Below are 18,394 nucleotides of genomic sequence, written 5' to 3' on the forward strand. Positions count from 1 at the left end.
TGCAGGAATAAAACATGAAGAAAATCTCCCTCTTCTCTTGTCTTGCTGTGTACATAACCCATGCAGTCTGCCTTTCTCTCCAATTCACAAATTCACACTCAGTTTATCCTCCCACTCAGACCAAAGTTTTGGAAATAACACTTCTCTTTTGCCACCTTCCCTCCTCCCTCGTAACCTGGAGTGGACACCAATGACTAGAAAATTGAGAAATGAGTTGCCAGACATTAGTTGTGGGCAGGGGCTGGAAGAGATCTCAAACAAGATGGCTGTGTTAGAGAAGGCTGAGAGCCGCAGGTGCAGTCTTGGAAGCACTCCTATATAATCAGCCCATCCATATCCTGAAGGCCCAGCAGCGCATGAAGAAGATATGATTCTGCTGGGGCAGTTGCCCCATCCTTCACTGAAGAGTTCTCTGTAAATTTCAGAATGTGGTGTTAAAACCATTATGTAGATTGCAGACCCTGTGCCAGCTAGCAAAGAGTAGGACTCCCTTAGTTTATAGGATCGCTGCTGTTTTAGCCACTTGCAAAGTCCCCTGGAATAGAATTTAACCAGGACTCTAATAGGACTGGACACAACTCAGGGATGTTTGCTTTTGTAGCATTTCTTTTGGGGAATGGGCGGTGGTTTATTTTGATTCAACAAAAACTCATTGAGTACCAGTTAGCTATGAGGCACTAAGCTTATGTGGACATGGGGCTATCTAGAGATTTGAGTAAATCACATTCCCTTTGTAAATACTCTATGTTCCCATGAAACACAGCCACGATATTATCTCTCCTCTTTCCCCGCTCCATCTCCCTTCCCCTTGAGACATTCTTCTACTTTCTATTTTTCGGCATCTGGCCAAACCCTAGCCAAAGATTCAGTTCCTGTGTAGGAAATAGAACCTATTGGTACCCAGGTTCTATTTCACCGGAAAGGCTCAGGCTCCGTACCCGCTGAATTCATGCCCATGTTGATCAGTTTTCATCTTGTTATGCCAGGCATGTCCAAATCTAACAGAGGCTTCAGTTAGCTGGGATACCTCTGCGATTGCTGTGCAGAGATTCTTCTCCTGATAGCAGGTGCCAGATCCTACCAGTCTTACTAGCTAGGTTAACACAAACTTTTTATGAAATAAAAGTCGCCCTGAACAGCTACTTTCCCCTAAATTAAAAAGGCGAGAAAATTTTTGTCTTATCCCAATTTAATGTATAAAAATTATATGAACTCTAGAGATGAAAAATATAAACATAGCACCCTCTATACTAGGAATCTTAACCATTTATTGATGTCACATACATATTCTCTCCCATATTTGTAGATTTGTTAAAGAGAATTCACAGGCCTCCTTATATTTGAATACAACTGTCTCAAGAACTCTTAAAAATGTACTACTTGAAGTGTTCTTGGACCTGGCATGAAACAATAAAGCTGTGAATGAACACATAATTCATTTACCTAAAGCTACTTCTTCTTAGTCTATTTTGGGAAGTCCTACTCTGCCACTGGAGTGGTGCTTTCTCCCACTTACAAAGATGAACTATCAGCACTCTCATTTAGAGCTTGCCTTGTACTTAGCATGGATGGTGGAAAGTACAAAAACGCCGGGCATGAGATGCTGTTAAACATCCTTCTGTGCTCACAGGGGAGGCATTCCAAAGCCAGCCTTCATGGATAGAAGTAAAATTCCATCCTCAAGTCAAGCTGGATTTCTGAATGTCGAGTTAAAATTAAATTATCATGGTAACACAATCAGGGAGCGAGTGAAGCCTCCTTGGTGGCTAAGGTATGGGTCAGAGATAAGTTTGGTGTTCCAGGGCATCAAGTCCTCTGCTTAATAGCTTTCATTCTGAGTGGCACCAACACATTTATAATGGAGAGTCTCTCCTACTTTTATCATTACCAGAAAGTGTATTCATCAAGGTGTTATCTATTCTACTAGTCTTGGTGCTCACTGTTCTAGTTAAAAGGCTATCCAAAAATACTATGTCTTGGGGTATTACCAAGATTTGTTGAAACGTTGGATAATTGTTCCCCTTCCCCCTCACCCAGCCCATCATTTTCATAATAAAGTCCTTAATCCTTGAGGCAGCTGACATTTCAGAGGGGCTCAAGGGTGCTTAGCTTGAAAACAAGAACAAAATATGTCTGTTCACACCTGTGTCAACTGTGGTTAAGTGTGGGAACCAGGATAAGAAAAACTGAAGGCATGGGTTGAGTTGTAAGGGGCCATCTCCTTTTCCCCAGGCCCAGATATCGTCAACATGAGGGTTTGTTCTAGAGCTACTGTCTTATCTGTCACATTCCTTTTGCATAAGAAGATAATTTGGTAGCATCAGAATTTATCATTGTTTTTGTCCAAAAATTTGTATACCAAGCCGGGCGCTGTGGCTCACGCCTATAATCCTAGCACTTTGGGAGGCTGAGGCAGGTGGATCACCTGAGATCAGGAGTTTGAGACCAGCCTGACCAATATGGTGAAACTCCATCTCTACTAAAAATATGAAAATTAGCTGGGTGCGGTGGTGTGCACCCATAGTCCTGGCTACTCAGGAGGGGGAGGCAGGAGAATTGCTCAAACCTGGGAGGCGGAGATTGCAGTGAGCTGAGATAGCGCCACTGCACTTCAGCCTGGGTGACAGACTGAGACTCTGTCTCAAAAAATAATCAATTAGGAAAAGAGGAAGTCAAATTGTCCCTGTTTGCAGATGACATGATTGTATATTTAGAAAACCCCATCGTCTCAGCCCAAAATCTCCTTAAGCTGATAAGCAACTCTCAGGATACAAAATCAATGTGCAAAAATCATAAGCATTCTTATACACCAATAACAGCCAAACAGAGAGGCAAATCATGAGTGAACTCCCTTTCACAATTGCTTCAAAGAGAATAAAATACCTAGGAATCCAACTTACAAGGGATTGTAAGGACCTCTTCAAGGAGAACTACAAACCACTGCTCAGTGAAATAAAAGAGGACACAAACAAACGGAAGAACATTCCATGCTCATGGATAGGAATAATCAAGATCGTGAAAACGGCCATACTGCCCAAGGTAATTTATAGATTCAGTGCCATCCCTATCAAGCTACCAAGGACTTTCTTCACAGAATAGGAAAAAAACTACTTTAAAGTTCATATGGAACCAAAAAAGAGTCCTCATTGCCAAGACAATCCTAAGTCAAAAGAACATAGCTGGAGACATCACGCTACCTGACTTCAAACTATACTACAAGGCTACAGTAACCAAAATAGCATGGTACTGGTACCAAAACAGAGATATAGACCAATGGAACAGAACAGAGCCTTCAGAATTAATGCCACACATCTACAACCATCTGATCTTTGACAAACCTGACAAAAACAAAAAATGGCAAAAGGATTCCCCATTTAATAAATGGTGCTGGGAAAACTGGCTAGCCATATGTAGAAAGCTGAAACTGGTTCCCTTCCTTACACCTTATACAAAAATTAATTCAAGATGGATTAAAGACTTAAATGTTAGACCTAAAACCATAAAAACCCTAGAAGAAAACCTAGGCAATACCATTCAGAACATAGACATGGGCAAGGACTTCATGTCTAAAACACCAAAAGCAATGGCAACAAAAGCCAAAATTGACAAATGGGATCTAATTAAACGAAAGAGCTTCTACACAGCGAAAGAAACTACCATCAGAGTAAACAGGCAACCTACAGAATGGGAGAAAATTTTTGCAATCTACTCATCTGACAAAGGGCTAATATCCAGAATCTACAAATAACTCAAACAAACTTACAAGAAGAAAACAACCCCATCAAAAAGTGGGCAAAGGATATGAATAGACACTTCTCAAAGGAAGACATTTATGCAGCCAATAGACACATGAAAAAATGCTCATCATCACTAGCCATCAGAGAAATGCAAATCAAAACCACAATGAGATACCATCTCACACCAGTTAGAATGGCAATCATTAAAAAGTCAGGAAACAACAGATGCTGGAGAGGATATGGAGAAATAGGAACACTTTTACACTGTTGGTGGGACTGTAAACTAGTTCAACCATTGTGGAAGACAGTGTGGCGATTCCTCAAGGATCTAGAACTAGAAATACCACTTGACCCAGCCATCCCATTACTGGGTATATACCTAAAGGATTCTAAATCATGCTGCTGTAAAGACACGTGCACACGCATGTTTATTGTGGCACTATTCACAATAACAAAGACTTGGAATCAACTCAAATGTCCATCAATGATAGACTGGATTAAGAAAATGTGGCACATATACACCATGAAATACTATGCAGCCGTAAAAAAGGATGAGTTCATGTCCTTTGCAGGGACATGGATGAAGCTGGAAACCATCACTCATAGGTGGGAATTGAACAGTGAGAACACTTGGACACAGGAAGGGGAACATCACACACCAGAGCCTGTCATGGGGTGACAGGAGGGGTAGGGATAGCATTAGGAGATATACCTAATGTAAATGATGAGTTAATGGGTGCAGCACACCAACATGGCACATGTATACATATGTAACAAACCTGCACCTTGTGCACATGTACCCTAGAACTTAAAGTATAATAAAAAAATAAAAAATAAATGTGTGTCCCTCCAGTGTCCCTTGCCCCTTGTTCTCCCAAGCACCAGGGGACCCCTGGTCTTAGATTCAAGTTGCATCACTAGCATAACCAGCTCCGGGAACCAGAGGGACACTGGAGGAACTAGTTTGGGAAATGAAAAACATCAGCAAATGAGAAGTAATTTTATTCTCCTTTTCCTTTTACCCTAGTCTCACTCTCCATAGTAGGACCTGGATCTTTGCATCAGAGAAAACATAATGAACAATAACTCTAATGTGTCTTTCTTTCTTTTCTGCCCTAGTATTACTAGAACCTTTGCATCGGGGAAAACAGAAAAGGTGATCTTTCAAGCACTCAAGGAGTTAGGTCTTCCCAGTGGAAAGGTATTCATTAACTTAACAATGTATTTCTAAAACCATTTTGTTTATTTATCTTCTCATATGTAATGAGCTAGATTATTTATATTAAACTGATCTCAATTAGATTTGGAATTATATGTCAGTGACATATAGTACAGTTAATTTTCTTTTCTTTCTTCTTCCTCCCTCTCCCTTTCTCTCTCCCTCCCTCCTTTCCTTCCTCCCTTCCTTCCTTTTGTTTCCTGGGCATTTTAACCTAAATCTCTAAAAATGTAAATAGTTTGCTTCGAATGATTTTTGTTACCTTTCTTAAGAAAGAGAAATGAAGGCCAGCTCGCTGTGTTACACAGTTTATTTTAAAGAAGCTCACCAACACTGCCTCAACCAGGCACAACATTAGCATGAATAAGTAACTAATAAATTCAGTTCTACAAGTTGGTTGTGCAATATTTTGTGAAGCATCTCTCCCCACACCATTTGTATTCATGGCCCTTCAAATTTAAAAAAATTGAAATTAATTTATTGACTTCAAGAAAGATTGAAGCCTGGTACTATTTTAATAAGTCCTATTTGAAATATAAATTTCAGTATGAAAAGTAAAATCTTACATGGTTACCCTAAGCCCCTTCACATGGTCTTGTGAAAATTCACTAAATAAGCATAATTAAACCTTGGGCTTGATTTATTCAGCATCCCTCAGGCAGACACTTTTCTCCCTCAAGGTGAGTTGGAGGAAATGTTTATAGTCATTCTTTGGGGTATTTCCCAGAGCAAGCCCAGCTGTAGCCAGGTGTTCACACACACAGAATCTGGCAGCGTGATAACTAGAAAAACTGATGTACACGCACTGTTTTTTAGGGAGATGGCCTGGCAGTGCCTGCAAGTTGGCCTCCGGGCTTCTGTCAGCAGGAATCAGAGATGAAGGCCCTGAGTCCAAGTGGTCTTCACCTTGCTTCATGAACCTTCATAGATTCTCACCCTCCAAGGGAAAAAAGGTTCTGTGATTCATAACATGATTTTGTTCCTTACAGAATGATGAAATTGAGCCCATGGCATTTACTTATGAAAAGTTCTATGAACTGACACAAAAGATTTGTCCTCGGACAGATATAGAAGATCTTTTCAAAAAAATGTAAGTTCCACATATGAGGAAGTGTCATATAAATATTATCACTGTCCTTTTTTATTTTTAAAACGTTTTTGTCCTATTTTAATATAGTATGTTGGTAGTATCTAGGAATATCTAGTCAGGGTTACATTTTTCACCCCATAGTTTATCAGTGTAAAAGTTCACTCTGAGTTTTTGAGAAACTTTTACATATATTAATTGCAGCACCTGGAACTTTTTTTTTGCATTGGCTTTACTAACTACCTACAATTTTAACCTGCTCCTTTAGGTATTAACCCATTATGTGAACTAACTAGATTCAATTTGGAATGTTAATATGTTTTTGAAAAGTTCATTCATTCCAATTATTTCAAATGGATGACTTACATGTTGTTTTTGAAGTAACATCTTCTGAAAATGGTAAAAAAATAAATAAATAAATAAATAAATTTGCAGACATTTTCTGTGACCTAGTGGGAGTGTTTTCTTTCTTTTGTTGTTGTTGTTGTTGTTGTTGTTGTATTTTTCTCCCCTTATGAACAGTCTCTGGCCATTTTAAGAATTCACCACTACTTCAGGGTTAGAAAATAAGTTTAGAATTATCATCAACAAATGTCAACATGTAAATCGTACCTACTGTAGCATCATATACAAAAACTTACTTTTTCTAATAAATTTCTTTTCAGCAATGGAGACAAAACTGATTATTTAACGGTAGACCAATTAGTGAGCTTTCTAAATGAAGTAAGCTTTTTCATACATTAACTCCATAAAGTCTGTGTGCAGTGGCTTGCCTTCTCTGGTGTCCTCATTGCATGCCTGCATCATGTGCCCTTATTCGCTTTGCTTCTGACCTGCTGATCTTTCCATTATGGCTTTACCAGGTGCAAAAATCAGCTGCTGCCCTGTGTGTTCATGTGCTTTCTTCACGTTGGCTTTGCACACCGCTTTTTGTTGGTTTCTGGCTGTTATATGTAGCTCTGGTTCTGTGTGTATGTGTGAATTGTATAATATATTCATTTAAGTAAATGTGTCTTTGTTTTTGCAAGATGATATTTAAGGTACTTTTTTTTCTATTGATCTCATTAAATAGAAAGAGAATGGACTGAGTTTACTAGACTGTAGTTGGATTCTCCATTGCTAACTTTATCTCATACCTTTGCATGGACTGGAAAGCTTTATTTTTGTCTTTTAATGGATTGCATGTAAGAAAAATATGTTGGCTCAAATAGAATATTTTGACAACAAGCAAAACACTTGAGTTCCTGGGTGAAAATATATTGAGTTTTAGGCCAATAGGATTGCAGGTTAAATTTGTACTTTTTCTTTTTATAACAAGCTCAGAGCTAATTTTATAATGTGATTAACTTAACAACCAAAACTGGTTGATAAAATTTGCTTAAGCACAAGAGAAAAACATTTTAGAACAAAAAAAGTTTGCAACTTTTATTACAACTAAAATGAACTGCTTTTTTCTTCACACAAGCAAAAAATGTTTTCCCTTCAGTGAAACCCATCAAGAATCTTGTTAATCCAAAATGGAAAATTCACTTTTTTTTCTAACACGTTAATAAGAGTTTAAGTGAAGGATGGACAATACGCTTTTGTTTCAAAATAATTTAAGTTAATCATTATACCATATAAAGAGAAAATGCCAGAAAAGACGGTATCATGACAGATAAAAGGTATTATCTTAAGAAAAGATAAAAAGGCAGACCTTAATTTGCCACTTCATAGAGACAAATTACATCTTCTTTTCTTTCCTTGTGAAGGTTCAGTGACTTCAAATTTATAAAGGTTGCACTTTAGAAACTATGTTAACTAAAGTGTAAATGCACTGATGCAAGAAAGAGAAAGTCCTACCCCACATATCAGACAGATGCCTCTCAAATAATCCTTCATGTACAATACAGTGTTCATTTTACTTGAAAACATTTCAAGTTTTTCCACTCCACTGGTTTTTCGTCATATAAATACAATGTTCATAATCTTTACCCAGATATTATCCACATTCTTATGTCACAGCTGCTCAGAAGTTAAATTGCCTTGTTTGTTTCTTTAACCCCTTCCCCCTCTTCTGCCTTTTGTTTTTTGGTTTCTTGTTTTGTTTTGTTTTATGTCCCTTGGCTTCTTCATGCACTTTGGTTCATTGATCATCTTAGGTTTGGTGAGGTGAAGAGGGAAGACAGTTTAGTGTAAAGGAGAAAATCTACCACATCTTCAGTTTGCCACTTTCCAAGACAAGGCCTCTTGTGCTCTTTGGGATGAAGCCCTCTATTAAACATTACAGAGACCTTAATGCTGCATTTCACTGTTCAAAGGATGAAACAACTCTGAGGTCCTGAGGATATGTGCAGTATTTATAGGCTCTTATCTGATGCATTTCCTTTTATGCGTTGTTTTTGTTGGTGTTCCCAATAGTCACTCCTGTAATTCTTAGACATAACATTTAATTTTTTAAAAATATCACCATCCATACTTTCTTGTTCTGCCATTCAGATTCTTTCTTAAAGTATTTATTATTTGTCAACCTTTTATCACTCACTATTACAGTAGACAATAGCATTCTTTTTTTTTTTTTTTAATACTGTTTCCTTCTATTTGATGTCCTATTCACATTAAGGAAGCACCTTAAATTTTGGGGTATGACTGATGGAATCAGTGTGATTCTAGATTTCTTTAGATCATAGAGACTGTAAGACTGCTCAGGAAGGATTTATTTTTAATCCAAGTGTCTACCCTGAATGTCTTCCTTTTCTATCCTAGTGAACTCAACTGGAAGAACTAGACAAAAAACTTGAATGTCTGCTTGAAGAAGGCTTGTCAAACATAGAGAACATTCTACCTGTTCCTTGCACCCCCTCTTTTGAGTCCTACCCTGGACCCTCTTACCTCTCCAAAATCAACAACACCCCTTGGGCAGAACAACTTCAAAAGGAGACAGAGAGAGCTCACTCAAGAAAGAATGAGCATTGGAATGTAAGAGTCTATGACTCCAAAAGTTTAAACCTAAACATTTTCAAAATGCCTTAGCCACATAGTCTCAACAAGCCAGTATCCAGCACTGCATTGGAAGCCCCTGTGAAGATTCCTTGTGAAGGTTCAATGGCTTCAGATTTATAAAGGTTGCACTTTAGAAACTACGTTAACTAAAGTGTAAATGCACTGATGCAAGAAAGAGCAAATACTACCCCACATATCAGACAGATGCCTCTACTTTTAAATCCTTTGAGTACAATACAATGTTTATTTTACTTGAAAACATTTCAAGTTTTTCCAGTCCACTGGTTCATATAATGAGACAAAATAAAAATAAAAATAAAAAATAAGCAAGTCCCATGAACACTGGAAAGGACAGGGTCCTAGTCTCATTTGCAGATGCTGATTGTCTACCCTGATATAAACAATTCAACGGAAAAACTCTTTGAAGTAATTAGAGAGTTCAGCAAGGTAACCAGAGAAACAATGAGCAAAGCAAAAAACCAGGAGACACACATACACTACCATTAACCAGTTAGAATAGATAGTAGGAAAACCTAAATCCCATTTATATTAGCAAAAGACATGCTGGCTCCTACCACCTTCCAACTGGTAAATGCCTTCACTCTTTCTATGAAAGTTTTTATTCATATACTTATGTGTATCTTCAGGGGGCTGCAAGGAGAGGAGAGACTATATATATATAGTCCACTTACTGCTTTGTTCACCCTATAGGGTGACCTCCTCCCTATCTACGCAATCAACACTGACTAGCTTTTCAGTAGTAGCTTTAGACCTGACTCCTCATTGGCTTCTCAGTATCTCCTTGTTCGTTGCTCCCCAAAGTGTGATCCATGGACCAAGAGCATCGGCACCCCTTGGGAGCTTATTAGAAATGCAGAGTCTTGGGTCCCACCAAGACCTCCTGAGTCAGAGTCTGAATTTAACAGGATCTCCAGGTGATTTATCTACAGGTTCAAGTGTGTAAAGCACCATCCTAGTGGATTACTGGATTCCTCCTTGGAATGTTTAGTGTGAGTGAGAAGAATATGAGAGTGAGGTACACCTTCTGTTATTCTCCACTAAGAATTTAGCCATAGGAATCCACCACTCAGAGCTAAAATTTTGCCACATCTATGTCTCTTAGTCTCATCCAATGGACTGAGAGAAATCTTCTTTGCCTATATTATGAAAATAGCAAACTAGAGTCCAGGAGGGATAGCAGAGGCACTTAATGTGAGCTGCCACATGGTGAGACACTACTACTAGCTCAATTGCTTGTATGTGGCAAGACTAGTTAAAATCTCTTGGCTTTGGTTAGTTTTACCTCCCTTTCCCTATTCCTAATGAGAAGCAAAATTGATTTTTAGTTTTACCTTCATTCTCTGTTTGACTTCTTACAAAGATGATAACTAGGGTCCTGTAGAATCGGGAGATAGGTTGAGGGCAGGAGAGAGAGATCAAAATAAGGAAGAGAGGAAAAAGGTCCACAGGAATCAAGAAGTAGCTTTACTTTCTTGTTGCTGGTAATCTTCCCCCTTCCTCACACATATCATAGGATCACAGCAGGGTTCAACCTGACTTTTTTCTTTTTGCAGATGAAAGAATATTTTAAAAGGACCCAGGATCTCTTTCCTTTTACAAGATCTTTATGCTTTAAATGCACAGGCAGAGAGAGAAGGAGGGTATTTAGTCTTATGAATTAGCTTATCCTTGCCAATTATTCCTTCTATATTTAAAAAATATCATTTATGTCAACATTCATCTCTCCCAGTGCTACTTGGATTGAAGCCAGATGATGCCTCTTCTCAGTACCAGTAAGGACATAATACTGGAGTTCTGTTCATCTCCTCCTTACTTACTTGGACACAGTTCTGCGACCTCTTTTTGGAAGTCATTTAGAATCTCATTTTACAAAGCACTGGATACCATGGGGTGAATAACCTGAGTACCTTGTTTCCCCAAATCCTACCTGAAAACTGTTGGTTCCTCAGAGATGTGAAGCATTCACCTCACTGTGCTTGTGTCTATGTTGAACTCTACCACAGCCTTATTACTGTGAGATCAGCTGGAAATGATCCTTCTCCTCTTGTTTTTTCATATGAAAATAATAGTTTTCTGACTCTAACGTAAATCTTACATTTGTTTCCTTTCCTTTGGATTACCCATATTGCTTTATGCTACCTTTTTGAAGCATGAAGGTTTTAGGGAGAGCTGAAGATTGTTGTCTAGTGGAGCAGAAGCAAAGACAAATGCAATTTCACATTGTCTGTGCTTCATGCTTATTTGCTGCAAATGTAATTTTCAGAATATGATACATCCATTTTAGGACTTGGTTTTCCTGGCTTTGGCTTCTCATAGGCAGGATGATCTAATGAATATCATACCCTCTGACTAAATTTTAATAGTGTTTAATTGGGAGGACATCTGAAACACTGAACATTCTTCTCTCCTTCTGGGACTTAGGTACTTTTCTTTTTACTGATATGCAAATATGTTAAAATGCCTACCTTTATATGTTAGGTAAAGTGATTCTTATACTTGAGCACATCAGAATTACTCAGAAGTCTTATGAAAAACACAGATTAATGGATTCCACCCCAGAGATCAGTAGATTCAGTAGATCTAGGGAGGGACCTGAGAAGCTGCATTTCTAGCAAGTTGCCAGGTGATGGTGAGGCTGATGCTATCATCCACAGATTACACCTCAGGTAGTACCTTGTCAGAATACACAAATGCATGTATATTTAGAAATGCACAAAAAATGTCTGAGTTTTCTCTCCTTTCCTAATTTTTTCTCTTCTCTCTCCTGTAGCTGAATCCCTTTTTCCTTCATTTTTTAATTCATATGGATTTGTCCCATCATCTCACTGAGTTCAGAATATTTACCAACAAACATATTTTTTTTTAAAAAAACTTAATTTTAATAAGGAAGAGAAAGTGGCCAACTATGAACATAACAGTGCTGGGGTCTAAAAAGGACCTTTTTCATCCTGTATTCATCTTCTTCTATGGTATTATTTATGGAGATGTGAGAAGGGATGTGCCTAGAAAGATGGGTTTTTTGTTGTTGTCAGTTTGTTTGTTTTTAAAACAATGCATTCTCACCAGAAGGATGGAGCTCCTTGTTTCCTTGAGTAGTGGGCTCCATTGCATGATGACATCAATTTCCTGAACAAGGTGTAGCATGCCTTCACTTGCCTGGCATTCCATGGTCCACTTCACAATCCTCTTTCTCTGCATATCCCATAACTTTTGTTCCTGGTGGCCTCAAGGCCTGCTGTTAATATAAGTTTCTGTTCTAGCATATGCGTGAATGTGAGCTGTTGTGAGCCCTAATTTTTTAGATTACAACAGAAGCATGCTTCATTGGGATAAGTTGATGAAATTTGATCTTGATTCCTTATGAGTTAATGCTCTTAACTCAGTGGGGGAGAAGGGGACCCAGAAAAGGATGGGCCCCGTATGCATGAGGAAATGACATCCAAGTGCTCTGTTGGCCAAAAGCATTCATTCTGTGTATAGCTCACTTTTCCAATGCCCATTCCAAAACAAATAGGGAAGGGAAATCCATATGAACTTTTAACAGTTTTTAAATAACTTTCCAACAATGTTTTTCAGTCTGTGCATATATTTGGGTAAAGAGTTGTCACCAAGGTCCTCTTTATTGACCAGGTTTTGCTCACATCTGCTTATCTGTCATTATTCCATTGAAGTTTGCTTTATTTATTCATGTATTCATTTATTTATATAAGGGATGACCGGGGACACAGTGCTGTCCTCTAATCCTCAGTGAACAGAAAGGAAGTTTATTGGACCCACTGCCTACACACACACACACACACACAATTGGAGCTGAGTCAGTTAGTAAACTAGATTTTTCATCATTGCCATGAAGTTAGGATGACATCACTGCAGGGACAGCATTGCTCCTGGTGCCTCATGTCACAGCAGGAGCTCCTTAGGTGTCGATTTGAAAATAGTAATGTCACCAACCTCTTAAGTCCTGTAGTCATTCATGGACCCTCTGCCCAGAGAATTCTATATTGTTTATAGCTTGTAAATATGCTTGTGCTGATTAATTTTCATCATTGCGATTGGTTCATTTTGGAAAAAATAGTTACTCAAGAAAATGAAATTTGTTGAGGGCCCAAGAAATCATGGATTGACGTAGAAAGCTGTTATGAAAATGAGATAATGTTTGCCTGTGTAACATTAGGATTTTTCTTGTTACTACTTCTGGGGTTTTGGAGGGGCACTTAAATTAGTATATTACCTATTTATTTGGACTATTTTTGGGGGTTGGTGTTTGCTTTTTTAAAATATTTTGACCTCACATTTTATAGACATTTATGCCAAATGCCTTCCCTGTTGTGTGGGAACTGGAAGACAGTACAATTGACATGCACACTGTATTACGTGTCCTTCAACTTTTGAAGGGGAAAAATGTATTCTCTCTCTCTCTAGTTCAGGGAGACTAACCCAAAGTACTTCCAAATCTGGACTTTTTGAAGTGTATTTTAAGAAGAAAGGCAGGAAGGCAGTGAAGTCCTATCTTTGTAATTATAAATATGATAGTCTAGATATACTTTGTTTTATAAATTATAAACTTAGTAATGTCTAATGCCTCAAGGCCAAGAAATAGCAACCTAAATGGAGTTATTTTCTTATCATAGCATCAACGAGATCCTCGATTGAATGAAATTTTATTTCCATTTTATGATGCCAAAAGGGCAATGCAGATCATTGAGATGTATGAACCTGATGAAGATTTGAAGAAAAAAGGTAATAAACATGAAAAAGGACTTTTTTTCTTTAAAACAAGAAAATATGCAACTTTTAAAGCCTTGATTTCTTTAAAGATATCTGTAACTGCTTTGGAACTCCCTAGAGCCATGGATTGATGACTGATTTTTTTTTTCTACTCTTAAGTTCATATATATTTTAGCTTTCATCAGAATTAGCCTATGTTGACTGAAGTATATTGTGAAATTTATTATATTATTAAATATATTATAGTGCTATTTCCCCATGTACTTTCTTATATTAGATTATGGTATTGCATATTGCTTGAAATATTAAAACAACCAATACAGTCTCTACTTGCAATCTTTGAAAATAATTTCTGTCATATAAAAACTTACATGTCTTCTTTTTCTCCCTTTTGTTTTGCCAAGCCAAATAAATTTAATATGTGATTTGATATGCCCTCTCACTGCTCATTTAACCTCTGGTATGAAAGATAAATACAATTAATATGAAGTTAAATAGGAATCGCCTTAGCTAATTGCTGGTGTTTCTGGACCTTGGCCCCTTTCAAAGAAACTTTGGAAACAAAGGGTTGTTCTCTCAAATATTTGTCAAAGGAAAGGCATGGGGAGAAATTTTAAAATCAGTCCCATAGCAGTGAGAAATGCCTGCAGAACATGGGAGGGAGAGCTGGGGGTACCTGAGCTAGAGCCTTTGGTCTTATGTCTCAGTGGAGAATTTAAAGAGATGAAAGTTCAAGTTCCATCTGTCCCATATGTCCATGAATCTCAAGGCCTCAGTTTCCTCCTTTTTAGAATATATATTTTTCTTTATATCTAATGCCAGTGAGTGTGGCTGAATGGTCTATATGTTATCTGGATCCTCTTTATAGATATGCCTGGCCCTCTGCACTGCATGATTTCACCCCTGATATTTTTCCAAGCCCAGTAGTTTTCTGTTTGGTTGTAGTTGTGCATTTACACTTTCTGCTATGGCTGAAGATACCTGTTTTGCAAGAACGCTTCATTCCTTCCCTCTCTGTCAATATTCTGAATACCGTAATTTATTTCACGTCGCTTATGATTACAGCAAAGGGTGGTACAACTTGGTAGAAAATCTAATACTTTATAGTGGCAGGAGGTGATATGATTCTTGTTACTTCCTTGTGACCTTGAGCTAGGAACTAGCCTCCTGGGGCCTCATTTTCCCTTCTTGTAAGGTGGTGGGCATCATGCAGTAATTTGGTTAGTGTTTCCCTTCCCTACCTTCATTCTTTGAAGTTCGTAGAGGGCTGACTGGGTGCCAAGCACTGTGCCAGATGCTAGGAATTCAAAACAATAAGAAATGTCCCCAGCCTTGAAGGCAGTTGCCATCTGTTCAAGGAGAAAGACAAGTGATTCAACAATTCCGTGGCAGTGTGATAAATGTCATGATTGAGGTGTGTCCTTGTTTATTTCCAAATTCCTTCTAAGTTTTAAAGGTCTGTGAAGTGACCATTGACACATCAAAAAGGGTAATTTGACCATTTCACAAGTGATGGAAATTTTAATATCTGTCATTTTCAAGTGTGGGTGAGAATGCAGTACAAAGCCATTCTTATAAACTTCTGGTAAGACCCTACATTGGTACAACCATCTTGGGGAATATTTTGGCAATAGTTTATAAAGTGAAAAATATGCCTCTTATACAGCCCAGCATTTTCACTGCTAGGTATGTACCCTAGAGAATCTCTCATACATTTCCCAAACTCTGGATGCCAGAGCGGCACAGTTCTCAGATCTCTGCTCCATCTATACTCACTGTGTACCTGAGCTCATCCAAGCCAATGGCTTTACATTTCTTCTATTAAACTCTCCAGTCCTAACCTCCAGCTTACACTACAGACCTGTAGTAGAACTCTCCATTTGGATGCTGAATGGGCATTTCCAATGTATATATACAACATATTTTGATCCTTCCTACTCCTAGATCTGTTCCTTTCGAAGCCTATAAAATAGTACCATTATTTACCCAGTCAAAACCACTGGGCTTATGTTGAACTTGTTTCATTCTTTCACATCATGTCTGGTTCATTTGCAAAACCTGTAAGATCCAGCCTCAAAACAAATCCTAAATAAATCACTTCTCACCATCTCCAGCATTACCGACTATCCAAGCCTTCATCATCCCTCTCCAAGCAACGCCTTCTCCTTCCTACTCAGTGCCCTACAATTTATGCTCCACACAGCAGCCAGAGTAAATCTTTTAAAACCAAATCTAATCATGTTATTCCACCCTTCGAAACCCTCAAAGGCTTCCCAACACATTTAGAATAAAATCTAAAGCACTTAGTGAGGGCCAAAGTCCAACTAATGTAGCCTTTGGCTCCATCTCCAACCTCATTTCAGGCTACATTTTTCCTTGGTCACTTGCTCTGTCTTGCTGTCATTGAATGATGTTGGCATGCACACACCTGCATCAAGGTCTTTGCACTTGCTGATCCTTCTCCCTGGACTGATGTTTCCTGGGTGTGCGTGTGGCTTGCTCCTCACACATGTACGTGACCTCAGAAGTGCTTTCACTGGCCCATATTTAACACGGCATACTGTCATGCTTTATCACCTTCCTTCCTGCTTTTTCTGTCCTTCTAGTACTTCTTTGACATTATAGTTATTTGTTTACTTATTTGTTTCTGTCACTCATAATATGAGAGTTTCATGAAGGCAGGGCTTACCTGTTTCTTCTATCACTGCATCTATCCTGGTGCCTCTAAAAGTACTTGCTCTTTAGAATGAATGAAGGTACCCAAGGAGAAAGGTATACAAATTTCTACTTTGATGTATAATTAGAAATGACCTAACTATCCATCAACAAAATAATGGATAATAAATTATAATATATTCATATATGGACTTCTGTGCCTTCAGTGAAAAATGAATGAACAAGATCTACTTGTATAACTGGTATATAAAGATAAAAATAGCAAGTTGCAAATGCACAGAGTGGGATAGCTTTTATGTAAAATTGAGAACAGCCCAAACTACCTGTTGTTTGGATAAATGCATATGTAGTAAGATTGCAAAACCATTTTTGGGGTAAACACCAAAACTAGGGTAGTAGTTATCTATCTGGTATGGAATGGAATTGAGGTGGGGCATACAAGATGCTTCAGTGGCATCAAGAATTATGTATTATTTTAAATGTAAATCAAATAATCAAAAATGTAAATCAAATAAAGCAAAATGTTGAGATCTGACCACACTAGTGTAGGTCCATGGCTATTCATTATGCTGTCATCTGAACACTTCTGTAAGCTTGAAATCAGTTCATAGCTTGCAAGTTCTTAAATAAAACAAAAAGTTGAAGCTGTCGATGCATCAACCATTTATAAGTTGCGTAAATACTGATTGGGGCTCCTGTAGTTACCACATGAGCTCTACCCCATGTCAGAAAGGTGTGATTGAAATGAAGGGTGCCTTTTGGGGCCACGTTTCAGTGACCACTGTATACTCTTCTCACCAGTCCCATAACCTGACTTTTAGAGAAAATTGAAAACTGAATTATTTAAATTCAGAAGCGCCATCATCTCCAAGAAAAATCCCTTTTCCAATTCAGTGAGAACAATAATGTCTTATAATTAATACATTTTCCATTTTTAAAGAGCACCTCTCATATCTATTCCCCTTATTTCCCATTATGATGATCTTGGAAGTCAGATAGGGCCAGTCTTTTTCCCCAGTTGACAAAAGAAGGAGCTGAGACCCAGGAGCCAAAGGAGTGAGTAGCAAGAGCAGAACTTGATACAGGTCCCGTGGACCCCTGGTCACCATACCTCCCCAGTGCTGTGTTTCTGAACTTGGGGGACCATGTACCTCTGCCATCATGGATGTAAAAGCAAAATGCCACCTGTGTGTGGAATTCATTATGTTACTTATAATGTGTAACTCTCTTATTTCATTCAAGTTCTGACAGATGAAGGTTCTTGGGAAAGAGACTATGAAGAAGTTTTTACCCTTATAATTTAAGCTGCCTCAACTTCCACGAATAAAACATGAGATGTGCATCTTCAGAGCTACAAGTGCTACTAAGATGTTCTTTTTCCCCTAGGCCTTATATCAAGTGATGGGTTTTGCAGATATCTGATGTCAGATGAAAACGCCCCAGTCTTCCTAGATCGTTTAGAACTTTACCAAGAAATGGACCATCCTCTGGCTCACTACTTCATCAGTTCTTCCCATAACACTTACCTGACTGGCAGACAGTTCGGCGGGAAGTCTTCGGTAGAGATGTACAGACAGGTTCTCCTGGCTGGTTGCAGGTGAGGAACTAAGATGGCAATTTGTTTTTTGTGTGTGATGCCCTTTAGAGTAATTTACTTTTCTCTGAAAAATAGGAAATAGTAATCAGGATGAAAAGGACATTTGTTTATTCCCTTTAATGGATTATCATGGTCATTTAACCTTGAGAAAAGGACAATATCTCTTCCAGAAAAACCACTGGGCTCATGTTGAACTTGTTTTATTCTTTCACATCATGTCTGGTTCATTTGCAAAACCTGTAAGATCCAGCCTCAAAAGATCTACAGTCATCCAAAAGACTTTACTGTAAAAAGACTTTTCTTTACTGTAAATTTAAAATATGCCCCCAAAACCACAAAAAAAGAAA

The 18,394-nt window shown here is 38.2% G+C and overlaps 2 protein-coding genes across 20 annotated transcripts in view; both read left to right on the forward strand.

Moving 5' to 3' along the window:
• Nucleotides 1–18,394, forward strand: part of PLCB4 (phospholipase C beta 4) — a 411,761-nt gene that overhangs the window by 299,115 nt on the left and 94,252 nt on the right. For all 19 annotated transcript variants that reach the window (XM_050745049.1, XM_050807506.1, XM_050807512.1 and 16 more), the window contains 5 exons: nt 4,857–4,938; nt 5,946–6,046; nt 6,709–6,766; nt 13,678–13,786; nt 17,837–18,047. In XM_050745049.1, coding sequence (XP_050601006.1) covers nt 4,857–4,938; nt 5,946–6,046; nt 6,709–6,766; nt 13,678–13,786; nt 17,837–18,047 — 561 coding nt within the window. The remainder of the gene's footprint in view (nt 1–4,856; nt 4,939–5,945; nt 6,047–6,708; nt 6,767–13,677; nt 13,787–17,836; nt 18,048–18,394) is intronic.
• The window catches only part of LAMP5 (lysosomal associated membrane protein family member 5), a 210,034-nt gene that overhangs the window by 48,878 nt on the left and 142,762 nt on the right, over nt 1–18,394 (forward strand). The gene's annotated exons all lie outside the window — the stretch shown is intronic.

The sequence above is a fragment of the Macaca thibetana genome, chromosome 10, assembly GCF_024542745.1.
Source record: "Macaca thibetana thibetana isolate TM-01 chromosome 10, ASM2454274v1, whole genome shotgun sequence".
In the NCBI taxonomy this organism is placed as follows: domain Eukaryota; kingdom Metazoa; phylum Chordata; class Mammalia; order Primates; family Cercopithecidae; genus Macaca; species Macaca thibetana.